A 27,456-nucleotide genomic window follows, 5' to 3' on the forward strand; every position below is an offset into this window, starting at 1 on the left:
ATTATGTTTATGTTATTGATTTTGAACATTGTGTTTCCGCGAAGTCTATCGTAGTATTACGTGTTGTCTCGTTAATTCTGATAATCGAACTTTCTTGTTCCTTGAACTTGAGAAATTATGGCAATGATATATCATCAAAATAAGAAATCCTGCTTTCCGGATTTCAATCGGATTATCGCTTGACTAGTACTGCTACTGTACTTTAGAATACTAGAAGGTTTGATTCGGATTATCGCTTGACTATATCATCAAAAGCGTTAATTCGGATTATCGCTTGACTAGAACTTAGAAGAGCAAAACGAGAGAAAAGAAGGTTTGATACAGATCAAAACTGGTTGACCTGTAATGGATTATGTGGAGATGTTTTCCAATGATTGGAACGGGAGAACAAAAACTAGGAGTGAAGAACTTCGATTGTCCGAAGCGGTAGAAAAGGACGGAGAATTCGAATGAGCCAAAGGTATATCTAGGCCACAGGTGCTCTCTCTTATGAACTATATTTGTCTAGTTGACAAATGTAGCCTCTTATAGTATCTTTCTTTGTTTAATACGCTAAGTGATCGGCGTAAATTTTAGAGAAACTTGCGAAACCTCAATTCATGATCTAAAATAGTACAGAAAAATCGATTTCCGAGATGCGTGTGGCATTTTACAGGAGCAGGGGAATATCATGCACAAACTCTGATTGCATCTGTACGATAAAAATAATTCAGCTCGGTCTATTGCTTGGAAGTTGGAATGACAAGAGAGAAACATCCGTAAATGAGAAATACGAAAGCAGAGATGGACGGAGTCTTAGACTCTTAATTCGAAATGTGAGAATGAAAATCCTAGGTAAAAAAATTTCTAGTTTATTAAGGGGGGTAACAGTAGCAGCAACTCTATTCTGAGGTCTGGCAGTCGAGTTCCTTGTAACGTTGTCACTCTTCATTGCCTCAACTTTATTCAAAAGCTCTTCATTTTATCCAAAGACGGAATGTTGCTGAATTAATAGGTTAGTATCTGAAACCACTGAAGTCGCAGTAAGACATATGTAGGTGCAGATCCATCTGCTCGCGTCTCAACAACGCGGGATCCAACCGGTCCAGGTGGTTCATTGTCAATACCACTATCCGCTTGTCTCCACAGCTCGACCATAGGCCATCAATGAAGTTCAATAACCCATACTGAGTAATCTTATTGCAACAAACAATTTGATAAGTAGCTCCCTCGATATGTCATGTAGCTTTGGATACAAAATATTTAGTTTCCTTCAGGTCAGGGACCTACCTTTTCATCATCTGCATATTTGGTTTGATTTTCTGAATCTGAACTCCTATCTTGAAGCTCAACAGAACAATCAACGTCCTCAATTACTAATATTGAACGGCTCTCTGTGCCAATCAATAATCTGCTTAAATCTGAATTGTATTGGACTTCCCTCAGATCCATATCATAAATCTTAAGCTTCAGATAGTTAGCAATGGCCGCAACTAAGCTTGATTTCCCTGTGCTTGGTGGTCCATACAACAAATAACCACGTTTCCAAGCCTTTCATACTCTTCTGTAGGACTCTTTCCTCTCATTGAACTTATTGCGATCTTCGATCAATGCCTTCTTAGTTTCAGGGTTCATGGCTATTGTGTCAAATGTCGCTGGGTGATTGAGGTCGATTGGACCCCAGTAATCAGTGCCACTATAATCTGTTGTATGGAGCTTCACGGCCTTTTTTTTTCATCTCTAATGGCATTTGCTTCTCGCAGAAAATGTGGAAGGTAGAATCTTAATGCCATATCCTTGTGTTTCTTGTGAAAGCTTAGCTCGAACTGCCTAACATCTGTCCGCTCATGCGCATTACCATCGTGGTTCTTCGCGAAGAAACCAAAACCCACTCAAAATTTAGAAGTACATGGAGTGACTTTTTGCTCAAGGTTATGGTATCGGCCTTTTGCAACCAGCCTTTTGATTGAGTTGGTTACTAGTGGTTTACGTGGAACTATCCAAGCCCATTTATTTGGAGAGCCCATATATCTGACGATGTGGGTAGAGGGATGGCCTCACATCGTGCTTGAAAAACTAAAATCAAGGATTAAGATTATTATTATACGGTAGATAGTTGGGTCAAAAATGTTACATTTTAAATCAATACCTGCATCGATTTCGTTTATACATTATTAAAGTTCTCTTTCAATACCTCTGTTTTAGTATTAAAGCTTTGTTCATCCTCGAAAAGTATTATTAAAGCATATTAAACATCTTTATCATCAATAGTTTGATGAATATAAAAATTCATCATGACAAATTGTTAATATTGGCGGGTCATGCACGGTAACCATTTATTTTGGGAGTCCATTAATCATTGATAGTTGAGTTGAAAATTTTAGTCAAATAGTAATAGAACAACACTTCAATCTTCAATAATCTAGGAAAAACCTATTCTATCCCATTTTACATCTCCCTATTTGTCTAAAGCTTAACATCTCCCTATTTGTCTAAAGCTTAATAGGGGTTTAAGGGTTGACGAGACACACTAAGTCAAAAGGTAAGTAGTTATCTTAGTAAGCATAGATCACACTTTAAGAAATTGTTTTTACCGCGGATTGTAATTGAAAGTTTAGTAAGCATAGATCACGCTTTAAGAAATTGTTTTTACCGCGGATTGTAATTGAGAGTGAAGAATAGTTTTGAACGTTGAAGTAGTAGAAGATTGCCAATGTAGATGGATAAGAAATTACCCATAAATTAAACCCATATCTAATTTCCTAAACACATAGTGGAGCTGTAACTATAAGCATCTTTGGTGATAACACATCAGACATCGCACTTGCGACATGTCTTTGGGAGATGACTTATGACATCTTTGCTCTCCTTCTTCCCATCTTTCTTCTCCTCTTTTGCAGGCCCTACACTCAAAATTGCAGCATATTTTCTGAACTTTCTCACCTTCTTGATGACCTTCACAGGATCATCTTCGCCGATGACAGTGATCGTGTTTTTTGGTGGGATATCGATTTCATCACCTGCTGCTTGCACTTCCAACGTGGCAGTTCCACTGACACTACAGTTTTCTTCAACAACGAATATGTGTCAGGTTTTGAAGTACTTAAAGAGATCAGGCCCTAATGGTAATTCAATATTATCATATACACATAAAGAAAACGTAAAAAAAGCGGTGGAAAACCTTTGACATGGTTTTGGGAAAAGTGCACGAGTGATTCTACTGACAAACGTGGCAGAGTAGAGTACTTTCGTATGGTTTACAATTCATTTTTCTGTGCAGGAAGGCCGACATAAAGTTTGGTCGAGAACTAAATTCGGTGACATGAAAAATGTTTGATGTATCCCACCGGGCATTTATTGCTGCTGCAGCAATACCCTCCTACTTATTGGTGAAGTAATTCAAATGGAGGAACAACTGAGCCGTCCGGTAAGTACATGGAAACAATGATTTGACGCCTTATCTCACTAAGAAGCTTTACTTTCTATTTTCTAATATGGTCTATTTTAAAATTTTATTTATATTTTAAAAGTAAATGACGTCTATTATTCTTGCTGCATGCTCATCTCTGACTAGCTTCTTGTTCTTAGTTTCTTAATTATGCAGATTGCTTTTCCTTATTCATTCATTAATTTTTTATTTAATAAGTAAATAAATTTCATTATTAGTTTTTATTTGAGAAATCTATAAAATAAATGCAAATTTATCTTTGACATGGTAATTCGCTATTGGCCTATTTTAAAATTTTATTTATATTTAAAAAGTAAATAACTTCTATTATTCTTGCAGCATACTTATCTCTAGCTAGCTTCTCGTTCTTAGTCTCTTAATGGTGTAGTATGCTTTTGTTTATTCATTCATTAGTTTTTATTTAATAAGGCAAATAAATTTCACTGTTAGATTTTATTTGAGAAATCTATAAAATAAATGCTAGTTTGTCTTTGACATGGTAATTTACTATTTTCTAATTACCGTCTATTTTGAAATTTGACATGGTAATTTGGTATTTTCTAATACGGTCTTTTGAAATTTTATTTATATTTAAAAAGTATATAACATCTATTATTCTTGCTGCATGCTTGATCTCTAACTAGCTTCTTGTTCTTAGTTTCTTAATGACCCCCTATGCTTTTATTTATTCATTCATTAATTTTTATTTGAGAAATTTATTTTATTTGCTATTTTCTAATATGGTCTATTTTAAAATTTTATTTATATTTAAAAAGTAAATAACGTCTATTATTCTGGCTACATGTTTATCTCTAACTAGCTTCTTGTTCTTAGTTTCTTAATTATGTAGTATGCTTTATATTCCTTCATCAGTTTTCATTCATTAATTTTTTTTATTTAATAAGTAAATAAATTTCACTATTAGTTTTTATTTGAGAAATGCATAAAATAAATGTGAATTTATCTTTGACATGGTAAATTTCTATTTTCTAATATGACCTATTTTAAAATTTTATTTATATTTAAAAAGTAAATAATTTTTATTATTCTTGCTACATGTTCTAGCTTCTTATTCTTAGTTTCTAAGTAAATAAATTTCACTATTAGTTTTTATTTGAGAAATTTATAAGATAAATGCGAATTTATCTTTGACATGGTAATTTGCTATATTCCAATATAGTCTATTTTAAAATTTTATTTATATTCAAAAAGTAAATAACGTCTATTATTCTTTCTGCATGCTTATCACTAACTAGCTATAGTTAGCTCCTTGTTCTTAGTTTCTTAATTATGCAGTGTGCTTTTATTTATTCATTCATTAATGTTTTATTTAATAAATAAACAAATTTCACCATTAATTTTTATTTGAGAAATCTATAAAAATAAACGTGAATTGATCTTTGAATTGGTAATTTACCATTTTCTAGTATGGTCTATTTTAAAATTTTATTTATATTTAAAAAGTAATAACGTCTATTATTCTTGCTGCATGCTTATCTCTAACTAGCTTCTTGTTTTTTGTTTCTTAATTATGCAGTATGCTTTTATTTGTTCATTTATTAGTTTGCATTCATTAATTTTTTATTTAATAAGTAGATAAATTTCACTTCTTTTTTTTCTTTCGAGAAATCTATAACAAAACATGCGAATTTATCTTTCACACTGGAAGCAATGAGTTAGATAAATTGTGAAATGAGTTATCCCTTTCTTACTATATTTATTAGACCTTAAATAGAAGCACATGTTGGTAGTTTTAGGTAGTTAAGCACAGTTGAAAGCAGAGAATTTATTACCATTGTGATTTGTCGCCAATCCTATTTATTGTAGTTACTATTGAGACATAGGCTANTTAAATTGGGATAAGAATTCAAAAGAAAACTCTGGTAAGTAAGAATATAAATACATCTTTTCGGTAAAACTTGTGCTTGATTGAAAAGGGAACACCATTGAAAATTAGGTTTATTTCTCATAATTTTTTATGATAGTTTCTCTATCAAATCGTGATTATAAGCTCAATTTTAAAACATGAAAAACTAAAAGAGGTGTTTATGAACTCAAATTTAAAAAATTAAAAACTAAAAGATTATCAAATGGAGACAAAATTTCTAATATGATTGATTAACAAAAGATGAAGCCCAACTATTCAATATTGCATGTGAAGTTTAAAAGAAAAATGTGAAATGAGTTCATCCCTTTCTTTCGATCTCTATAATTATTTATATTTCTTTCCACATATTTTAAATTTTGAAACCATTTTATTTTATTTTTAAAAACATTTTTTTGAATTTCAAATTTGGAAAACTAAAAAAAGTTGTAACATATTTTTGGTTTCCTAAAATTGGGTTAAGAATTCAAAAATAAAAAATAAAATAATAATAATAGTAATAACTCCGGTAGGTAAGAATACAAATACATCTTTTCGGTAAAAGTTGGGATTAATTGAAAATGGAACACCATTGAAAATAAGGTTTGTTTGTCATAATTTTTTTTACCATAGTTTTAAAACACTAAAAACTAAAAGGTGTTTATAAATTCAATTTTAAAAAATTAAAAACTAAAAGATTATCAAACGTTTCCGAAATTTCTAATATGATTGATTACCAAAAAAATGAAGCCCTTCTAATAACTATTTGATTTATAATTTAAAAAAAAAAAATTGTGCTTGTTTTTTAAAACTATTTCTTAATTTTTAAAACTTTATTGATTCTTAAATTTCTTCAAATAGGAGACAACAAAGGAATTAATAGGTAAAAGAAAACAAGAAAACCANTTTTTTTTTTAATTATAAATTATTTAAAGAAGAAAAAAAGGTGCTTCAAGCACCGCAGGATATATTTAAGCAAAAACTATTTTTCTTTTTTTCTAATCTCCTTTTAAAAAATTTAAAGTATACTCTTCAATAAATTTAATTTATAAACGATATTTTCTTTTATTAATTTATAATTTATAATCTAGTTCATTTCTATTTTAGATTTGATATAGTTTTTTCTTTAAAAAATAAAATAGAAAATAGTAATTGTGAGAATAAATTTCGTTGAATTTAGGATAGAGATGGATCCTGAGAACTTACGATGAGTAAGATCATTCCTCCAGTGTCATTTGAAGACTTCCTTTCAGTTTCAGAAGCACGCCCTCTCAGAACCTTTTCTCGCTTCTGTCGGCCAAATACAAGTTCAATTTACAAACATAAAACTCTCAAATCTAGGTTTTGGAGATTTAACCTGAAAGGAGTAATCTTCAGTCTGGCCTTGGTGTTTGAATCATCAGTTCATCGGCAAATGATGAAACCATTGCTACCTTGACTATTTGTTACATTGCCACATGAGCGAACCATATATCAAAACCACAAAAAAAGAATAGAACATCTAGAAAGCAAATGAAAACAAATGCTTTCATAAAAGAAATTGCTTTTTATACGTATAAAAACAAATAACAGACCATTTTAAGGTTTTTAACTATTATAGTAAAATAATTGAAACTATTATAACAACAATAATGATGATGAAAGAAATTGAGTGCAAAGTGAACCGGATAAGTGAGGAAAAAAATATGCAAGAAAGAAATTAATAAAAGATTGCGTACAGGGTCGTACTGTGAGATTTAGAACAAACATTCGAAGCAAACCAATCAATTGCGTTTTGGGAAAACCTCATGTGTTCATTCAAAAGAACATTTTAGTCCCGATTAAAAATACTTCATGGCATGGAAATAATGAACCGATAAAATCAAGCCAAAACAGTTCAAGACAAAATTAACAGCATTCTCAGAAATTCACTCAAGTAACAAAACAGATAATTTTAATCAATGTGTGACCCATTCAGATCCCAAGTAATAAAACCATTTCGTTTTGTCCCTTTCTCTCCTGCACTAGTGGAATTTTCCACGTCTGACAAAAATATATACTACATATTTAAGAATTTCAAAAGAGTGAAATTTTCCTTTTTTTTATTTTTTCGCAAAAGAATCGATAGTGGATTCTAACGTACATTAACTAGAAATTAAATCATTAACTTTTTATTGAAAAAAAATCGATAGATGAAACATACCCCAAATGTTGTCAGTAGATATATGCCACGTATGAACTCCATCGATCCCTTTGTTGGACATGAAGATCATGCTTCCGCAGTGGACAATAAAACAGCGGACTAAATCTGCGAAATAAAGCATCCAGATCTGCATACGAGCATCAAATAAGTATAATGAGGGATGCAGGACAAAACAACTACTTGAGGAGCTTCTGGACAAAAACTCAACGAGCAGATGGCTAAATTGAAGATCAGTGAAGAATATGACGCACAAAAAAAAAAATGATAACAACCAAATAATTAGAACACAAACAATGAATCTCTAGTAAAATAAATAAATGTCCAATTCATGCTTAACAGAAAAGAAGTACAGCCACAACTTTGGCATGTACCCTTGTGTTGTAAATTCACAACCCTTAGAGCCTGTAGCAATTTTCTGCCTCTAGCGATGTCACAAACATCTGTTTAGTTGCGAACTATTTTGTTCTCTTGATCATAGTATTCTTCCTACTTCTTAAAAGCTTTTAGATACAGGTCTACGAAATTCACCTAAAACTTTGTAGTACTAGTAGACAATGGATTAATAATGAACCACAGAAATGAATTGTAGTAGGCATATACTTGTAGTCAAAATGAATTGCAGTGGGCATATACCTTAACTCTGATATCTGATGCATAAATTGGATGCAATCAAGTTGCAACTTAAAAAGGTTCATAAGAGTAGTCAATTAATTACATCGAAGCAAAGCAACGAAAAGCCTAATACAGAAAAATAATATCAAACACTGAAAGTGTAGAATTGGGATCTGACACTGAGAATAACATTAAGTAATACAGAAAAATAATTGATGGGAATCACAAGGAAGATCGAGTTAAATACCATTATAACAAAAAGAGGAGCAAATTACCTCGCCATTCTGCAACTTCAATGCTTGATGCATCCTAAAACGAGTCACATTTTGCTTAATGAAATTCCTTTTGGTTATGAATCTTGAAGTTGGAAGACATCCATATTTCAGCTGATTTGGAAAAGATGAAAACATGTATTAGCAAGGGATTTCACTTTCAAGTGGATAAAAAGAACGAGAGGGGAGGGGAGTTGGGGCAGATGAAAATCATTATTCAACAGATATGCAAAATTCACTTTCGCCACCTAAAAACAAAGAAGTGTATGCTTGTAATACTCTATTTAATAGAATGGAGCCTTTTAGATCGTAAGTAAAGACTTCCAGATAAGTACTCATCAATAAACGATGTTGAAACAGTTATAACAAGAACAATTTTGAGAAAAAAGATTCTTTAATAAAATGGTTTCTTTAAAATATAAAAATAAATTAAAAGAAGAAAAATGTTTTTCTTCCAAATGAGATGATTGTTGGTTCTTGACAGTTGGATCATGGTTGCCCTTTCAATTACAAATCTGCAATTTTAATTGTAAATCACATTCAAAGGTAATAGAAAATTCTCCTACCTCTTCTCATATTCTCTTTCTATTTTGTGACTTTTTATTCATGTTGTTCTTTTTTTTTTTTTTTTTTTTTTNACTTATCTCTGAATGAACAACACCGTGAAAGTTATTTGAAACTTACTTCCTTGCTCCCAAGGTGTTTATCAGATACCAAAAAACCAGTTAGACTTCAGAACAAGCTTCCTACTAATAGAAGTATATATTTCATACATCGGGGTAGTCCACGGCAAGAAAAAAATGAGCAAACCTCCAACACCATGAAACACTCAAAACAGTCAATAGATATTATGGCTCTGAACATTTAGTTGATTCAGCAGTAAGCTAGAAAATTTATTGATAATGAGTACATTTACTGTGTAACAAAAAGTTAGAAGCCTGTATGCATTATATGATAATCCTTAAATGTGTTTAATATCAGCAGAAGGATAATAGCTAAAGAAAGCTCAAAGAAACTCTACCTTGAGAAAAAATAGAATGGTCAGATTGGAGGAGGTTGACTCGTCCTGCACTGACCAAGACATTCTTCTCAATAGCCTTTAGGAATTCTCTCGATACAAGGACATGGACCTACCATTGTCGGTAAGAATATACCGTCAGAATTATTGATTTTGTTTTCTTAGAAAGACTTCAATTGTTCTATGATGAAGATTTAATCATTCTTGAGCTATCACTTTTGTAGGTTCACATGAACTATCATTAACTCAACAAGTGTATATTTGCTAAGTTATCACGTCACTTATCACAATTACTGTTCACAAATATGATGTGGTTCAAGCAAGACTAGCATGAAATGAATATAGAAACGCACCTCAGCATCAACATGGTTGGAATCCAATAACAGAATCACTACATGCTGCACATAGATTCGACATGCAGCATCACAATCCGTGCACGACTACATCTCTCCACAGAAGACGCCTATGCACGGACAAAGCCATTAGGTACGAAACGCTCGCGCAGTGGGATCCATTTCTTGAAGCCATTTGTATCCCTATAACATTCTCAAACTACGAACAGAATTAGCACAGAGATCGGCGGCAGCCACGAGTAGGTTGAAGAAAATCCAATTTCAAACGAAAAGAAAGTTGCATCGTTAATTCACTGTCTTACTGGAATGCAGAAAACAATTCATCAATTTCTCAAAACTTACCGACGATAAAACAGTTTAACAGAGTACTAAACAATCTCATGAAAGGAAAAAAAAAAACCAGAAATAAAATATTGCTAATCACACTTCAAAATGAGATAGAAAACCGATGAAAGGTGTTTAGGAGATTCTTTCACTAAACGATCTCATGAAAGAAAAAACTAGAAATAAAATATTGCTAATCACACTTTAAAATGAGATAGAAAATCGATGAAAAGTGTTCAGGAGATTCTTTCACTAAATGATCTCATGAAAGAAAAAAGAAACTAGAAATAAAATATTGCTAATCACACTTTAAAATGAGATAGAAAACCGATGAAAAGTGTTCGGGAGATTCTTTCACTAAACGATCTCATGAAAGAAAGAAAAAACCAGAAATAAAATATTGCTAATCACACTTTAAAATGAGATAGAAAATCGATGAAAAGTGTTCAGGAGATTCTTTCACTAAACTTCCGAGAGAAAGAAAATTGAAAAATAGGAGTCAAGGATCAACTCCTTGGACATATATATCGATGCAAGGTAGACATACAAAATGAGGAGATGATCCAGATAAGCGAGGACAAGATTGACAGCTTCTTCGCATCTGTAAGTCCAATCAGCAGCATACTCCTGCACTAGTACGATTTCCATCCGGCAGATTCCCTCGCAGTCTAAAATTCAAACAGTCGAGAGTTAAATTCAAGAGAATTGAATAGAACAGAAGAGAAAGAGAGTTTGAGAGCTCCATGCACCTGATCGGACTTTTGGCAGATTGCTTTGAGTAGAATCAAGGTCCGCTTCAATGGAACCAAACAACTGAGAAGAGAACGCCGATCAGCAACTCAGCATTTGTAGAAATGAACTTCAGTGTTCAACTTCAGGCAAAGACCTTCGCCAGGAGAGAGAGCTTTACGCTATGGATGATATCGCCTTACGGACGAGTTCGGACTTCGAAGAGAGAGTGAAATCATTTCTTCTGAAGACTCGAGCATCAAAATTTCTCTCTGCGAGAAATCTCGAAGACTCGCTCGCGGAATGAAAGAAACGTGGAACGCGAAGGATTTTTCAGAACCCGCGTCCATTTGTTCTTCCGCTGGCCCGCGCATTCTCTCTTTTATATCAAGTGTTTTTTTTTTTTTTTTAAGGTTATTAAATTACCTAATAATTATCAATTCCGCATTAATCTTTCACAAAATTTTCAACTCTCATTAATTTTTAAAAATTCGGCATCTTATCTTTAATATATTGAACAGTAAAATAAAACTCTCTTAAAATAATTTTTAAAATCTTTAATAGAAAGCTAATGAATTATTATTGGTAATAGGAGCATTGGTTAATCCATGTATTATTGACCCATAAATTAAATGTTCAAATCTATTTAATCCATAAATAAACTAAAAAAATTGTTGAATATAATCCTTATGTCTTAAATAAGTATTATTCGAAATTATGCTAATAAAAATAATTATGATTTTTATTAAAAAGTAATATAAAATTCAAATAATGAAATTATGAGTCACATAAAATCATTAGGTTAATAAAACAATAATTTGATATACATCAATTATTTACAAAGTTATCCAATTGATAGATTTGAACACATTAAAAGAAATTTGAAGCGCTAAACGATTAAGGACTAATTAAAAAAACTATTAACCAAAGTACGTATGTGTATGTGTCAGCCTAATTGACATATACTTTTTTTCCTATAAAAGAAAGTTAACTAAATAAAATAATTGTAAATTTTAAAGCATAATTTTATTCTATTTTAATTAATGTTTTATGATTAACCAATTGAGTTTCATCGAACTGTTCATCGACATTGATCATTCTCAGCAAACAGCGACGCAATGCAAGCGACAAACAGAAACAAATTGTTCGATTCAGACAAATTAGTTTCGATTGTTCTAAATTACATACATGAAATACAAGAGAAAACCCCAAAATCGTATTATGTAGTCGAATTTAAAAGATTACCAGGCCAACTGAACTCTCCGCACTCTTCTATTTTTTCTTCCCTTTGCCGCCGGATTTTCGTTTCGTGGGAAGAACGATTTCCCCTTTTAGGACAGGAATCTCCATCAACTGCGACAGCTCTCCGAATTTCTTGCGGAATTTCTCGACCTGATCGGCGTCGACGAGCAGGGCAGAGCGGCTGCCCAAATAGAAAGGGTGATTTCCCGACCACACATCCACTGAATACTCTTTCTGGGTCCCACCCGTCGTCATCACCAGCTCTCCATTGCAATAAACCTTAGCATCCTCGTGGAATTGGGGGTGCAGATCCTTTTTCCGGCAGGTCACCACCGCCCGGTGACTTCTCGCTCCAAATTCCTGGAAATTGCGCCGAAATTTAGGGAAAAATAAATGTACAGTCCCCGCTGTCGTAACATTTAGGAGTGGGAATAAAGGGAAAGTACCTTTTTCTTCGGCGGTGCGACGACCGGGGAAATTGGGCGTTGAAGAAAGGAATTTGTTAGGCTCAGCGCCATTGCTGCGTTTGAGTGCGATGAAGTGAGGATAAGAAGAAGATGAGTTCTTCAAGGCATTGTCGCATGGCCACTCGCTCGTCCTTCTCTTTTGGGCCTTGAAATGGGCCTTCCTGATGGAGGCCTGCTTTTCGGGCCCACGTGTAAATTATAATTTGATATCGAATTAAATTTAAATAATTAAAAATCAATTAAATTTATATTTCTCAAGTTGGATTAATTTGTTTTATGATGTTTTTTTTAATAATATATCAAATTACAATCCATTTGTGCGCACGTGCTTTAACACTATTTATTCTTGGACTAATCAAAGTTAGTATAATAGAAAATTCTAAATTAAATACTAATCAAAGTTAGTACAATAAACCCATTTTTCTTTGATGTATCCTCCAAGAATACAATATGGAATCAATTGTTTCAATTACATTTATGCCATGTCTTTATCGATGCGACTTGTCGGATCATGGAGCCTAATTAAGCACGACTTGCATACACTGAAACGACAATGATATTCGCCCGTTTTGTTAATTTCCTCGCAGACCTATTCAACGACCTACATAATAGAATGCCACGTGTAAGGTCAGAAATGCAGCAACCTTCACATCATGATCAGAGAGAAATTTGTATTACACGTGTCGCCAATTCAGACAGCTACCCAGATGCGTGTATGCTTACAGGGCTAGTTTAGAGAAAAATAAAACTTATTCTTTGTTTCTGTTCCTTTTAATGTTTTTATATATTTTTTTTTTTAATTTAGTACGAACAGTTTAAATTTATTGAAATATAATATTTAATGATACATGTGAGCATGATCATCCTCAATCTCGTTTATTTTATTATTTCCACCACTTTTCTTGAAAAATGTATAATAACAATAAAAAAAATATATATAAAAATCTTGCAAATGGCCAAATAACAAGTATTAGTGCCGTGTTTTATTGTTCATAATTGGCAAAATTGCACGAACGCCACTGAACTATATAATTTATTACAAAAACACCATTTAACTTTTAAATATTTATGAACTTTGAGATTTATTGTAAGAACACCTAAAAACTTTTGAGGTAATTTGTTAAGCATTGCAATAAGCCTCCTCTATTAAAATTAATGTTAGTAGGTTTGCAAAATTAAAATTTTAATATCAACGTATATATCAATGATTAGTGGTTAAATTTAAATAATAGTTATATTAATGTTCGACAATATATCAATATTTAAATGTACTTACCTATATCTAAAATTTTAGTTTAATTATTATTTAGATGGATATTGCTGAAAGTGGTTTCTTGTAATCTAATAATTATTGAATGTATTTTATATTTATTACCTTAAAAATTATTCAAATAACATTTTAATTTAAAGTTTGGTGTAAATATTTTTTAAACATAATAATAACAATTTTGTTGATAGTATTTTTTTATTTTTAAAAAATGTGAAAAGAGATAATAATAAAACTTTTGAACAAAGGGAAATTAAAGATATTAATATTTTTTTGTGAAAGTTTAATTTTTTTTTAACTTTTTAATTTAAAATTATTAACCACACTCTTGAAACTAATTTTTAAAGTATACTTTTTCCTCGAAACTTAAAAGATATTTTTACAAATGAAAGTTAGTAACAGAGGTTAAAGGCAGTAAAAAAATGGTGGTTAAGAAAAGGTCTCAATAACTGCTTTTAGGTGTTAATCATGGAACTGTCGTGTATTCCCCGGTGGGTCTTGAGACGATGCAGAATCCGATTTAATGATCACGTGATCTCCTAATACTTAAATTTTGTGATGGATGTTAACCGTCCATTTGGCTGGAAATATGTGGCCACCAACTTATATTATTTTAGGTTTTCTGTTTTTATTTATTTATTTATTTATAAAATCAGTAAATGACGTGACTGTGGGCCGTACACGGCACGGTTCAGATTACCGGGTTAGAAGTTCAATGAATAAAATCATTTTTCTATTGATGAGTTGGATGAGTGTTTTAATTTTAAATTGTTAATTTCTTTCCATATGATTATGAATTTAAATAAGTAATCAAATTAATAGAAAATTTAATTAAATTAGAACAAACACATTATTTGAAAATGTACTTACGTTTCGACTAAAATCCACCTAACCGAATCCTATAAAAATATAAAAAGAATTATTATACAACCCTAAAATAACCAAACATAAATATTATTCCTTTTTAAAATTAAACATTAAAAAAAGAAAAATATTAAACGCCAAAACCCACATAAACAATTAGTCGAGCATCTCGATTGTAAATTATTATTTTTTGCTATTCCTATAATTTTATTTAAAATGGATAAATAAATAAAGATTACCAACTTTAGATCTTTATAGTACATTTTATTTTTCATAAATGTTTTAAAAATTAGGATTTTAAATGGTTTAACAATATTCGGGTCATTTTTAAATGTTGAAATAATAAAATAATAATATATATATACTCGTTTTAATTTCCCGAAATTATATTAATCGAATAATAAAACAAAGAACAACAAATCTCGAAGGTTAATGGAATCTGTCGTCACATTGGAGTCAAGCAGAACGCCAATTTGTAGTTGTTTGATTTAAAAAAAAGTATTAGGTGCATATAAATATCTTTTTATTTTTATTTTTATTTTCTTTATTTGTTATAAACAAATCACTACAAGAGGCCAAGCGAGAGCTGACGAGTAGGTCCCAATTGCAATAGCCGTATTCCCGCCGTGTCAAAGTCCCAAGGCGCCCTCTCTCTCTGCACTCGCCATTATTGAAAGCCAAGATCGCCCGACGATCCTCTGGCGGCTCAAAACCAAATTTAACGACGCTAGTTCAGAGTTTTCACATTCCTCACTAGGATCTTCATCCTTCGATCTTTGATCTATTCCCGCCTTTCTTCTTTACTCTGTTCATTCGAAGCTGTTCCCTCTACATTTCTCTTACAACACTCTCTTTACAGACAGGGCTCCTCCAGCGTTTGATCCTTTTTCCTGCGTTGTACTTCAATCTCCTTCTCAGAGCTTTGGTTTCCCTCTGATCTAGGCTTTTGAGCGTGCTCCGGTCTCGACGATTGCGTTGGAAAGGATCGGAGATCTTTCTGAGCTTCTTCTGCACTGTGGTCGACTTAACATATTCGGGCAAGCTACTCGGAGATCAGATTTTTCTCTTGATCTGTAGTTGATTTGACAATGGATTCGTTTGGTGTGACCTTGAAGGCCAATACGATGCCATTTAGAGCCAGCAGACAGTGTGGTAGGAAGGTGCAATGCTCCGGGTTCTGGGGAGAGGGTATTGAGAGAAGCGGAAAGTGCAAACAGATACAGATGAATGCTTACTCGCGGAAGAATTCTAATTCTTCTTCCCATAGCAGGGCTAGAAAGCTTACAGCGGGAGTTGCTCATTCTGTTCTCATGTCAGAAGTTAGTGAGGAAACAGCGGTAAGTGGATTTAGTACTTTGATATTCAAAAGTACATGAACTTTTATCGGAACTTTTGACTCCAAATTTTACCCCAGACTTTACAGGCTCCTATATTTGAGACTCCTAGAGCTGATCCGAAAAAGATTGCTTCAATCATACTGGGTGGAGGTGCCGGAACTCGCTTGTTTCCTCTTACCAGCCAGCGCGCCAAACCAGCGGTAACCACCTCTACCAAATTGCTTATATAAGAATAATTTCACAAACTTGGAGAGCGTTTTTCATTGGGGAGATGTATTTAGATGGTTGTAGTAGATACTTGATAATAGAAGCTATTGATCCAACCCAGGAGAAAAATTGGTGCATGAATTTAAGCAAATAATTTTTACTTGCAGGTTCCAATTGGAGGTTGTTATAGATTGATCGACGTGCCCATGAGTAATTGCATTAATAGCGGCATCGAAAAGATATTCGTCCTAACGCAGTTTAATTCGTTTTCTCTAAATCGTCACCTTGCTCGTATTTACAATTTTGGTAATGGAGTGAATTTTGGCGATGGATTCGTGGAGGTATGATGCCTGTACTTCCCATTTTTACAATCTGCCCCTGCTTTGCAATTGTTTTGATTAGATGAACCCGGAAGTTTTCTTATGCTCATTCTCTGGATTAATGTTTGAGAAACAGGTTCTAGCTGCCACTCAAACTTCGGGTGAAACTGGAAAAAAATGGTTCCAAGGAACTGCCGATGCTGTCAGGCAATTTATATGGTTATTTGAGGTGGGTGCCTAAAATCTCCTGAGCATGATTGGAATTTTCAGTCAAATTTTTTTTATGTATAATGAACGTTTTATCCATTGGGTTTCTGCAGGATGCTAAGACCAAAAATGTTGAGCACACTCTAATTTTGTCTGGCGATCACCTTTACCGGATGGACTACATGGATTTTGTGCAGGTATAACGTGAAGCTAACTAGTTTGTACTTGTATTTGTATCGTTGTGCTCATTTTTTCGTGATTCAATGAGGATTTCTGATGACTTCGTACTTGCAGAGACATATTGACACAAATGCAGATATTACAGTTTCATGCATACCCATGGATGTCAGGTAGGCATCTTTTTTCATCGTTATTTCCATGGATAAAGTGTTCTTTAAAAATTTAGATTTTCATTAATGCTTTGTTATTTTGCAGCCGAGCATCAGATTACGGTCTCATGAAAATAGACGACACAGGGCGTATTTTACATTTTGCTGAGAAACCAAAGGGATCTGACCTGGAAGCAATGGTTGGTAACATTGATGCAATTTGTTTGGTTTGTAATTAGCAATATCTTTGTCTGATCTTGTTTTCTATCCATTATATATTGTATTGCAGCAAGTTGACACTACAGTTCTAGGACTTTCAGACCAAGATGCTAGAAAAAATCCTTATATTGCATCAATGGGAGTCTACGTATTCAGAACTGATCTTCTATTAAAGCTTTTGACATGGACTTATCCTTCATGCAACGACTTCGGCTCAGAAATTATTCCATCGGCTGTTAAAGACTACAAAGTTCAAGTGAGATCCCTTTTGAGAAATTTTAATCTTTCATTTTTTCCTTATGCTTGAATTCAGAATAGGAAGACTTTCGATGATAATAGAACTAAGTTTCCCAATGCATCCATATTGTTGTAGGCATATCTATTCAATGACTACTGGGAGGACATTGGAACCGTGAAGTCATTTTTTGATGCCAACTTAGCACTAACGGAGCAGGTATGTATCCCATCGATTGTCTCCTTTCTTTTCCTTTGTATGGGACCAAGAATCATCTCCAGCTTTCTTGCTTATTTAGTTATCTGAGTTAAATATTTATATAGAAGATAAGTACCTTAACTGGCCCGTGAATTTTTCAAGCAACGCCCTCCCCCGCATCAGAAACAACACATGATCAAGTGTCATTAAGCTGATGGCTTTAGTGTCTTTCATGCAGCCCCCAAAGTTTGAGTTCTATGATCCGAAGACTCCATTTTATACATCACCTAGATTCTTGCCCCCTTCTAAAGTTGAAAAAAGCAGGGTAAGACATCAAACTCGAGTTTGCTCTCTGCATCATCCGTTTGATTCTTGTATCTTAAACGAAGTTGCTTTTGCAGATTGTAGATGCAATAATATCTCATGGTTGCTTCCTCCGAGAGTGTAGCGTTGAACACTCTATTGTCGGTGTGCGCTCTCGATTGGAGTACGGTGTGGAGCTTAAGGTGAGCCAGGGTTTTCTTTTGAATTTTCCCCTCCCTTTCGGTACTGTAGGAACGTACAAGAAGAATGCAATGGCAGAAGATGGTTATAGATGCTGCAATCTTTTTTTTCCACAGATTAAATTCTTACTATTATTGCAAGAGATTCTGCCATGCTGATATGTAGCATCTTAGCCTGAAAAAAGATAATCAAATTTGGATTTGTTGGTTTTGCGTTCTAGGATACTATGATGATGGGTGCGGACTACTACCAGACTGAATCTGAAATCGCATCTCTGCTTGCCGAAGGAAAGATCCCAATCGGCATTGGAGAGAACACCAAAATCAGGTAATATTCAGCTACCAATACAGAGCAAAAGCTATCTGCAATCTCTTATTAGTTAAATATAACCGTTACTTTATCATCCGACTGTTTACCATAAACATTATTTGTTCATGGGTTTGGTCTGTTTCTAATTTACATTTATCTTTTCCGCAGGAATTGCATAATTGACAAGAATGCCAAGATCGGAAAAAATGTAGTTATTGCTAATACTGATGTAAGTATGATTTTTGTGTTCTTAAGGGATATTTGGTTCACAATTTAACAAGTTCTGTTTCATCCATGTTTGTATTTGTACAAAGAAATAACCAATAAAAGGTTAGGTTTGGTTCTTGGGTTTCATAACCTGGGTGGTTTCATATGTGAAGGTTTATAGAACATGAGTTCATGCAATTCGGTAGGAAGGGGAAAATTAACACTTTCTAAGAATTTGCAAACTCTATCTAAACCACATAAACCCGTGATGTTATTTGGTCATAGTACCTAACTAGTGTGTGGTTGTTAACTTTTCAGGGCGTTCAAGAAGCAGATAGACCAGAAGAAGGGTTTTATATAAGGTCCGGTATCACAGTCACCTTGAAGAATGCGACAATAAAAGATGGAACCATCATTTAAATCCAAAGAGAAAGCTGAGAGTTGAAAGGAAGCAACTGCTCGAGGCTTTCAACCGACAATGCTCGGCAACGAGTAATTGGCGCATGACTTAGCTTCATGTAAAATGTTAGCTTCTTTTCTTATATGTAAAAAGTTGAAAGGCAACACATTCCTGAGTAAGAGAACAGCTTTTTATTTCAATCCATATATTATTAGAGACTACAATATTCAAAGCGATTTAGCATTAGTTTTTGGATGAGCAATCCTTTCTCTGTGAGGGAGTTGTTTATTCTTAGCCCCATTTTTGTTCAATTTCCAGGACTGTGGCTGCCTCCCTTTAAGGCCTCCCCTTGTGTCTTATGTTTCTGAGGTTGGCATGCTTCTTCCTTATTTTGATCATCTTTGCAGACTCCTGAGATATCAAATTAGCAGTGGAGGGGTCCTCACTAAATACCACTTCATACCCATCCCCATAAGAACCCATCCCTTCAAGTAGAAGTTGCCAGAACACTGCACCCGTAGCTGCTCCGCCGCCCTTAGCGGATGAATACACAGCTGAGTAAATAGCATGGTAAAGTCGGTCCCTTTTATCAGCGCCACCGTCCTTTTTAGACTTTCCAAACTCAGCAAAGAGAACTGGCTTGTGGAGAACGTTCTGTGCATCTTGGGTGTGTTCATTGAGCCAAGTGTTCAGGAATGAGAGCTGATCCTCAAAACTTGAACCAGATAACCTTCATCAAATCACCACGTTCATTTCAGCTAATAATGGATTGAAGATCTCAGAAAAGCAGCAAATGGGAGAAGGGTTTTGTTCTTACCATTCGTCAGGATACGAGTGGACTGTGGCAAAGTCGATTTCGGGTATCTGATTGTTTGCAATGAAATCGGTTCCCACTTGGAAGTTAGGATTCCCTTGATACCTTGCTTGGTTATAGAATCCTTCCAAACCAACTTCTAAGAGGTGTTTCCCATCAATTGATTTCAAGTATGCGCCCATTTCTTTAATCCATGCCTGCCCATCATTTCATACATACAACTTTTTTAATTGGGCTATGTCAGCTTAGTAGGTATAATAAATGTATAATCAGGTGCAACTTTTTGCATTTACATAATTTTAATTGTAATGAGACGTCAAATTATAATGAGACGTCGTCTTTGGCCCAAATCAAGATTAAAATTGGTTTGGGAACCAATGAAAATATTTAAGGTCGAAATTAAGATAGAAAAGTATTGAAGAAAGTAAATGTCCATTTCTCGAGATTGAGAATTTCCATTTAAACAATGAGGGAGGGATTTAAGAGAGATTTCTCTCCGTTCGTTAAAGGTTTCTTTCCCTGCCCGTCTCACTTTATATATATATATATTATTTTTAAAGCGATGAAAAAACTAATTGTAAAATTGAAATTTGAATTTTTAAAAATATATTATATTTTTGTTAGCTGTTTTACCTTTTATAATAAAAAATTTTGGTTAAAAAATTCTTTGAAATGAACATAATATTTTTTTTAAAAACAGAGAAACATTTTTTTGTGTCTCCCCCATGAGGAATCTCCCGAATTGTAATAGGAGGTAGACATAGAGACTTAAAAAAAAAAAAAAAAAAGAAACTGTCTTGAAGGCATGCGAGGATGTTGNGGACGGTATTTCCGGAACGATCTGAAAGGCACCTAGGTTCATTCATGAGTTCCCAAGCCATTATAGTTGAATCATCCTTGTAAGCCACTCCAGTTATGGTGTTGATTCTTGTCAAAACGGTCTATATACAATGTGCATTGCTCAAACAAAAGTATCAATATTTATAAACTTACATCCATAGATTCATACACACTTCTTGTTGCATAAATGAGTGATTATGGGTTGTGACGTTACCTTAACATGGTTCTTGTAGAAGCCTTTCACAACAGAGTTAGTGTAGAAATCATCCTCGGATGAAATGGACTGTCCCTGATTTCTGGCCCACTCCACGTACTGTTTTCTCCCTCCCAAATTTGCGAAGTTGTTCACCAAACTCAAGATCAATTTAATCCCATATTTTCTTGCCTCCGCTACCACAAAATCCAACCCCTAACAAAAGCACTAGCCATTTAGCAAAAGAGGAAAAAAAACAAAACAAAATAAAATCAAAGCAATGAAAGGACCTGAAACATCTTCTCATTGTATTGCCCAGGAGAGATCTGCAGAGGGTTACTTCCGCCATCGTTGAAGGCCATCGTTCTTCCAATGGCGAGGCTATGATTGACGGCTTGTTGATAAGCTAAGGACACTTTGGGTCTCAGTGATGGGTCCGAGGCGAAGGACATTAACCAGTAGGCATTGAACCCATTGGCGTAAAATGGGCTTCCATTCAGAATAAGCTGATGCCCTTTGGTCGTCACAAACCCATCATCTGCTTCTGCTCGAAGCACAAGCGGTAGAAGAACAACGAAAACGTAACTCCAAAGCATTATCTCTGTAAAACCAAGTTTGTTGAACTGTAAAACGTAACTCCAAGACTAAGTGTTGCGGATTAACTTCGAACGTCGTTGTTTATTTATTAGTAATTATCATTAATATTGTGGTTGTGTTGTATCCATAAGTGAGAGATCATGTTGGATTCCTTTATGAATTGTCGTTTATGAATATTGGGAAATAAATTAAAAACAAATATTTGTTTTATCCATTAAGAGATTAACCTATTTAATATATTGTTTTTTTTCTTTCCATTTTCCGGTATTATAGTTTTAGATGGGAAATATGGGAGGATTAGGTGTATGAAAATTCAATTTTTTTTATTTTTTTTTATATTGTTAATGGTTAATCAACTACATTGAATTTTTTTTTTTTTTTTTTTTTTTTTTTAATAAGGCTTAATAGTTGAAGTAANGTAAGTTTATTTTAATTATAAAGTAATATGGTAAGTTTTTTTCTTTTGTTTTTTCAAAATAAATATTTTGTAATTAAAAAAACATTGATTTCAGATAAAACACAGCCTCACACGTGGCAAATTGACATTTGTGGCTGGGAGGGATTGTGCTAAAAGAGAATGTGGGAACCAATTAATAGAAAACCTTCTAAACAAATGCCAAAGATGATTTTCTACATAAACCCAATTTTACATAATAGACAATATCTCAATTTTAAAATTTAGAGTCCAATACGATTCTAAAAGGGATAAATTAAGCTCTTTTGGATGGAAAGTAGGTTTAAATGGTAAGTGGGGTTGAGTTAAATCGAGAAATTATTGAAGATTATTGAAAAAAAGTAGTCTCACGTTGACTAATTAAGAAGTATATCCTAAATTTTTAAATAAGAAACACAATATTTGATATGGATTTTTCTAGAAAAATCAAGGGTGTGATCAAGAGAGATTATACTAAAAGTATATAATATCATATCATCTCGGAGGTCCATGATTCCTAATTAATAAACCGAATTAATTTGTATCCAGTAAAAGTTGGCTATTAGATGAGGCAAGCGATGGTTCTTAAAGTGCGGTGACTGGTAATTATGAAACCCTAAATACAACAATGGGCCCAAGAGTTAGAGAACCAGAAAAAAGGCCCATTTAGTTTTTATTTATTTATTTATTTATTTTGAAGTGAAGAATTTAATTTCACAGTGAAAGTGTGAACAAATGGCTTTAAGAAAAAAGAAAAAGGATTTTAAAAGAATTGTGGTAAAACCAAAGTTATATTCTTTTAATTTTATATATCAATAATAAATATTAGTATTGTTACTAACATCCGCCGTGCTCAAAAGTCAAAATTCTTTTTTAGGACTGAGTCGGCATCGCCTGGTTCGTATAGTTATATTGCTCGGACTCTTGGAACAGATTCTGCCGGTATTCCGCCATTCCCACCAAAAGCAATGGCGGCGATTTGCTCTCATTCCACCCTTCGATCAGATAAAAACTCACTTCCTACTCACTTCTACTCCGCTAGGTCTCTTCGCCGATCGGTAAAGTTTTTCGGCGAGCTTTCAGGTTTCTCTGTGGCTTATCCGCGTAGGTTTCCTGCTGGTTTTCCTTCAATTTCTTGCCAGAGCTCTGCGACTTACCCTCCTTCCGTTGTATCGCAAGGTGCATGTCTATTTTCGTTAAGGCTTCGTTGTTTGCGATTTTTTTTTTTCTTCTATAAATTTCATTTCAACTAAGGTGTTTGCATTTCCTGCTTAATTGTTACGGTTGTTGTCTGTGAGTGATGATAATCTGTCACTGTTCTTATGTGGTTCGTGAAGTTTGATAAGTTATAGGTATTATTATCAGACGGTGCATACGCCTCTTTGTGCGGCTGGTATCTGTTTGAATGGTGCTCTGTATAAACGCAATACATAATCAAACCTCTCCTAAACCAATTTATCTCTGCCGCTTGCATCGGCGATGTGCAAGATCGGCTCTCTCAGTGGCTAGAGAACAGATTATAGTGTTTTCTACTTTCAACTTTTCCTTGAGGGATTCAAGTTTTTGAAAATGCATGCTATTCTTTGAATGGACGGTTGTATGCTTTTAATTGTCTGACGTTTGTTCTCTGTTGCATTATTGTTTATCCCAGTGAAAGCCGAGAAGAAGGATTTCCTTCACCTTAGTGATTTTGATAAATCCACCCTGTTGAAGATCTTAGACCGTGCAGTTGAAGTTAAGGCGCGACTAAAATCTGGTGATAGGACATTTCTCCCCTTTAAAGGGAAGACAATGGCTATGATCTTTGCAAAACCATCCATGAGAACCAGAGTCTCATTTGAGACTGGCTTCTTCTTGCTAGGAGGCCATGCTATATATTTAGGGCCCGACACCATCCAAATGGGAAAAAGAGAGGAAACTAGGGATATTGCTCGTGTTTTGTCTCGCTATAATGATGTTATCATGGCCCGAGTTTTTGGTCATCAGGTATCTTGGCCAGTTTATTACCTTCTTAATATCAAGTGACGATATCTGCGATTGGTGTACACAGAAAGTTTTGCTTCGACAAAATCGGTGTTTTGTCACAATTTTAATGAAGCAAAAATAAGGGTGGTTGAGTTTTAGGGCCTATTGGTTTGTCTCTAAATAATTTTACTGTTGGAACAGCTTAGTGATTTCTTATGTTTCATTATTCCGTTGCTATTAGTAATCCAGATGTCTCTCTACGGGTCGTCAAACTACCATTTTGTTGCAGGATATTCTTGATTTAGCTAAATATGCCACCGTGCCTGTAATTAATGGCCTGTCGGATTACAACCATCCTTGTCAAGTAATGGCTGATGCACTCACTATGATTGAACACATTGGCAAGTTAGAAGGAACTAAGGTTTGGGTTTTACTGGTTATGTTTCGTTATCATTGTTATTAAATGTACTTCAATTATATTTTTCAAATGAATTGAGCAGATGATAATGAAAATTTAGGTTGTGTATGTTGGAGATGGAAATAACATGGTGCACTCGTGGTTGTTGTTGGCATCAGTTATACCCTTCCACTTTGTTTGCGCCTGTCCTAAAGGTTTTGAGCCTGATAAGCATACGGTTGACAAGGCCCGGCAAGCTGGAGTTAGCAAGATTGAGATTACCAATGATCCCAAGGAAGCAGTGAAAGGTGCTGACGTTGTGTACTCGGATGTCTGGGCCAGCATGGGACAGAAAGAGGAGGCTGAATATCGACGTCAAGCGTTTCAAGGTTTCCAGGTACTTGTTGGAGCATTTTCTTTCTAATGAATGCACTTCAAGCTAATTACTTTTGTCAATGAAGATGATAATAAAAAAGAAAATTGTTAATAAAGATGGACATGCAATGATGGTCGGAATCGATACTAAATTATCTGGTCTATCTTTTATGCCATTATTTGGGGTGGAATTTGTTTTTTTTTTTTTTTGTTTTTATAAAAAAGATGCTTCTTGTCTGTCCTTTTTCTTTGAGTGTGAATACCGCTTGGCTAATTACCAGCCCACCTTTTCGCCTCTCCTATTGCATCTTTGTTAGCTATAACTTGGATTGACAGTAATACTCGTGGTGATGAAAAACTGTAGTTGGTGCAACATGGCCTGCACAAGTTAATTTCATGAAGACAATTGTGGGTCTGGAAGGGATGTACCATACCCTTTTTCTAGCTGCGTGAAACGTGATTTCATGACAAAATTCCGAAGTGGTGGCTAACGAAAATCTACTCTGAGCTCAGCTTAAATGTTTAGGTTAAATAAAGTTTTAATATCTGAAGTTTGTTGCACAGTAGACTCACTGGCCAAATGTATGCCCTACCCAACTAAACTCAAACCTTCCCTTCAAACACCCCATAGAGGATTACTCCAGATTGTCCACCCTCTACGTTAGTGGACTCGAAATTCTATGAAAAAATCTCCGATGAACTGTAATGGTAGAACAACCGAGGCCAGGGGGACCTTAGGTTTCAAAAATATTTGAGATAATTTCTCGTGTCATGGTTCTTTTTTCCCCTCGTATATGAGGGTATACTGAAATTGTGGTGTTCTCTGTGACATTTTGGGTCCATATACAGAACAATTGTTTGACACGAACGTTGGAGAGCAGCACTCGATGGTTCTTCCATTTTTATTTTTGATATTTTGGTTGCATGTTGTATATAACCTTAACGGAGCTGCAATGACATTCTTTGCATTATCGTGGCAGGTTAATGAAGAGCTCATGAACTTAGCAGGTTCAAAGGCTTACTTCATGCATTGCCTACCAGCCGAAAGAGGCGTAGAGGTAACAGATGAGGTAATTGAGGCTCCCAACTCCATTGTCTTTCCACAAGCTGAGAATCGAATGCACGCACAGAATGCTATAATGCTTCATGTTCTTGGCTTGTGATTGTGTAGCACCCAATACTGGGATATGCCAATTCATATTTCAATAATAGTATGCCAAAGTTGGCCTATGAGTCTGTGCTTTTTTTTGTACTGTCTTCTATTTCTTGCACGCTGCCTGGAACCGACTTTTTGCAGTACGGATTAACTTTCGGAGCTAGAATTTGTCACGAGCCTCGACCTCCTTTCGGCATTTCTTGTTTAGTTGAAACGTTCATGACCCAAGAAAATGTAACTCATATGTTTTATATTATGTCAACATTTTGTTGTGCTAATTTGTAGTCAACTTAGATACTGTTTATATTATGTCAGGATGAACGGAAAGAGTTACTTACGGTAATAGCTTTCTTGACAGCAGCGGTCGTTCTGATAACAGTTAGAGGGACTGGCTGCTACCCACATGGGTCTTTTAGCCCAATTTGTAGGGCCGAGCCCATGACTGTTATAAGGCAGTCCGGACGTTGGACGGGCCCGAAGGCCCAAATTTTGGGGAAGAAAAAACGAATAAATATTTTAATATACGTCTGAAAGAAAATTGAATTGAAAAATATATTTCATGAATTATACTTAGATTCAGGTTATTTTATTTAAAAGTTATGTTTAAATGATGTTTGATTTGTGAGGCGTGACAGGAATATATATTAAATAATTGAAATGGCAATCTAAGGGTGAAAAACGACAAGGGGATGAAGGAAATCTAGAATGGGTGGGCCAAGGAAACTGAAAGTAGAAATAATGGGCCCAGCCCAATTCAAATCATAGACGAAGAAAATGGAAGCTCAAGTTGAAGGTTGCAAAAGGGCAAGAGAACCTGGTTGGGCAAAAACTGTCACAAATAAAAAGTACCACCCGACAAGATAGCGGAAAGCCTGCCCCCACGTTTCGCTACCTTCCCAACAAACTTACCTTCTTTGCTTTTTCTCGCAATTTGCATACTTTACACTGTGATATATATATATATATATATATATATATACACACATATATGTATATTACCTTCAACCATCATTTTAGTTTATGATCTATAAATTTTAATAAATAATAATTTAATTATTATAAATCATTAAAAATATTTTAAATAACAATCCAAAATTTGAAACTTGAAAAAAAAAAAGAAGTTCAATCATTAGCTTAAATTCGGGTATTAGATTATTATTATATCAATATCAAATAATAATTTTCCATTTATATCACAATCTCCAAATTATGAAGACATCATGAATTTGAGGCAATCATACTAAAAAAAATGATGCAATCTATTTCAATTAATACATTTCTTTTAAGAAAAAAAAAAACTATTTCCATTTTTATAGGTTTTGATCCATGACGACATTAGCTGTCTTGATTTTTCTAATTTTTCTTTTTCAAAAAATCCTTATAGCTTTATTTCATTAATCATAATACATAATCTTGATTTAATCAAATCATTTGAATTTAGAATCTAAATAGACCATCATTGATTTGATTATAGTAGGGCTCATTACTTCATTCATTAAGGTCAAGTCATGTATGGCCTTATTTCTACCTGCCTAATTAATGAAAATTTAAGCATCATCATCTAATGATTGTATTTCAATATTACATTAAAAA

At 34.1% G+C, this 27,456-nt stretch overlaps 4 protein-coding genes, 1 long non-coding RNA gene and 1 pseudogene across 10 annotated transcripts; 2 read left to right on the top strand and 4 right to left on the bottom strand.

Moving 5' to 3' along the window:
• Positions 1-283: 283 nt before the first annotated feature.
• On the bottom strand, positions 284-2,134 carry LOC111797368 (annotated as a pseudogene).
• Positions 2,135-2,686: 552 nt separating this feature from the next.
• Positions 2,687-11,118, bottom strand: LOC111796693. Of its 5 annotated transcripts, none has more exons than XR_002815397.1 (9): positions 10,802-11,118; positions 10,600-10,720; positions 9,729-9,911; positions 9,379-9,487; positions 8,361-8,471; positions 7,474-7,600; positions 6,649-6,729; positions 6,498-6,581; positions 2,687-3,047 (listed from the first exon to the last, which is right to left on the bottom strand). It is a non-coding gene; the product is annotated as an uncharacterized LOC111796693 (long non-coding RNA). The 5 variants fall into 5 exon arrangements; XR_002815400.1 differs by having other exon boundaries at positions 7,474-7,578; positions 9,729-9,927; XR_002815399.1 differs by having other exon boundaries at positions 2,687-3,037; positions 9,729-9,927.
• A 785-nt stretch (positions 11,119-11,903) lies between these two features.
• LOC111796692 (50S ribosomal protein L31, chloroplastic) lies at positions 11,904-12,625 on the bottom strand. Its single transcript, XM_023679430.1, has 2 exons — positions 12,470-12,625; positions 11,904-12,383 (listed from the first exon to the last, which is right to left on the bottom strand). The coding sequence occupies exons 1-2, from the start codon at positions 12,539-12,541 to the stop codon at positions 12,054-12,056; spliced, it is 402 nt and encodes a 133-aa protein (XP_023535198.1). The 5' UTR covers positions 12,542-12,625; the 3' UTR covers positions 11,904-12,053.
• Positions 12,626-15,219: 2,594 nt separating this feature from the next.
• Positions 15,220-19,317, top strand: LOC111796690 (glucose-1-phosphate adenylyltransferase large subunit 1-like). 2 transcript variants are annotated; one of them, XM_023679427.1, is made up of 14 exons: positions 15,220-15,958; positions 16,036-16,158; positions 16,333-16,506; positions 16,622-16,714; positions 16,806-16,889; positions 16,987-17,042; positions 17,128-17,221; positions 17,311-17,496; positions 17,614-17,694; positions 17,912-17,998; positions 18,075-18,179; positions 18,398-18,504; positions 18,655-18,715; positions 19,012-19,317. In XM_023679427.1, exons 1-14 carry the CDS (start codon positions 15,710-15,712, stop codon positions 19,111-19,113), a joined length of 1,602 nt encoding a protein of 533 aa, XP_023535195.1. In that variant the 5' UTR covers positions 15,220-15,709; the 3' UTR covers positions 19,114-19,317. The 2 variants fall into 2 exon arrangements, with proteins under 2 accessions (XP_023535195.1, XP_023535196.1); XM_023679428.1 differs by having other exon boundaries at positions 16,045-16,158.
• LOC111796691 (mannan endo-1,4-beta-mannosidase 7-like) lies at positions 19,270-21,622 on the bottom strand. Its single transcript, XM_023679429.1, has 5 exons — positions 21,231-21,622; positions 20,962-21,156; positions 20,729-20,848; positions 19,911-20,107; positions 19,270-19,823 (listed from the first exon to the last, which is right to left on the bottom strand). Exons 1-5 carry the CDS (start codon positions 21,534-21,536, stop codon positions 19,430-19,432), a joined length of 1,212 nt encoding a protein of 403 aa, XP_023535197.1. The 5' UTR covers positions 21,537-21,622; the 3' UTR covers positions 19,270-19,429.
• Positions 21,623-22,804: 1,182 nt separating this feature from the next.
• On the top strand, positions 22,805-26,141 carry LOC111797474 (ornithine carbamoyltransferase, chloroplastic-like). The gene is made up of 5 exons (XM_023680480.1): positions 22,805-23,149; positions 23,622-23,956; positions 24,225-24,356; positions 24,454-24,729; positions 25,688-26,141. Exons 1-5 carry the CDS (start codon positions 22,939-22,941, stop codon positions 25,868-25,870), a joined length of 1,137 nt encoding a protein of 378 aa, XP_023536248.1. The 5' UTR covers positions 22,805-22,938; the 3' UTR covers positions 25,871-26,141.
• The last annotated feature ends 1,315 nt before the right edge of the window (positions 26,142-27,456 follow it).

The sequence above is a fragment of the Cucurbita pepo genome, chromosome LG06 (genome assembly GCF_002806865.2).
Source record: "Cucurbita pepo subsp. pepo cultivar mu-cu-16 chromosome LG06, ASM280686v2, whole genome shotgun sequence".
Taxonomy (NCBI): Eukaryota; Viridiplantae; Streptophyta; class Magnoliopsida; order Cucurbitales; family Cucurbitaceae; genus Cucurbita; species Cucurbita pepo.

Coding starts and splice junctions, on each gene's coding strand:
- LOC111797474 (XM_023680480.1), top strand. CDS start 22,939: ATGGCGGCGATTTGCTCTCATTCCACCCTTCGATCAGATAAAAACTCA. Junction 23,150..23,621: donor TCCTTCCGTTGTATCGCAAG/GTGCATGTCTAT, acceptor TGTTTATCCCAG/TGAAAGCCGAGAAGAAGGAT. Junction 24,730..25,687: donor AAGCGTTTCAAGGTTTCCAG/GTACTTGTTGGA, acceptor TTATCGTGGCAG/GTTAATGAAGAGCTCATGAA.
- LOC111796692 (XM_023679430.1), bottom strand. CDS start 12,541: ATGGCGCTGAGCCTAACAAATTCCTTTCTTCAACGCCCAATTTCCCCG. Junction 12,384..12,469: donor TCGCACCGCCGAAGAAAAAG/GTACTTTCCCTT, acceptor CGCAATTTCCAG/GAATTTGGAGCGAGAAGTCA.
- LOC111796690 (XM_023679427.1), top strand. CDS start 15,710: ATGGATTCGTTTGGTGTGACCTTGAAGGCCAATACGATGCCATTTAGA. Junction 16,507..16,621: donor TTGGCGATGGATTCGTGGAG/GTATGATGCCTG, acceptor TTTGAGAAACAG/GTTCTAGCTGCCACTCAAAC. Junction 18,716..19,011: donor TAGTTATTGCTAATACTGAT/GTAAGTATGATT, acceptor TTAACTTTTCAG/GGCGTTCAAGAAGCAGATAG.
- LOC111796691 (XM_023679429.1), bottom strand. CDS start 21,536: ATGCTTTGGAGTTACGTTTTCGTTGTTCTTCTACCGCTTGTGCTTCGA. Junction 21,157..21,230: donor ACAATGAGAAGATGTTTCAG/GTCCTTTCATTG, acceptor TGCTTTTGTTAG/GGGTTGGATTTTGTGGTAGC. Junction 20,849..20,961: donor TCTACAAGAACCATGTTAAG/GTAACGTCACAA, acceptor CATTGTATATAG/ACCGTTTTGACAAGAATCAA.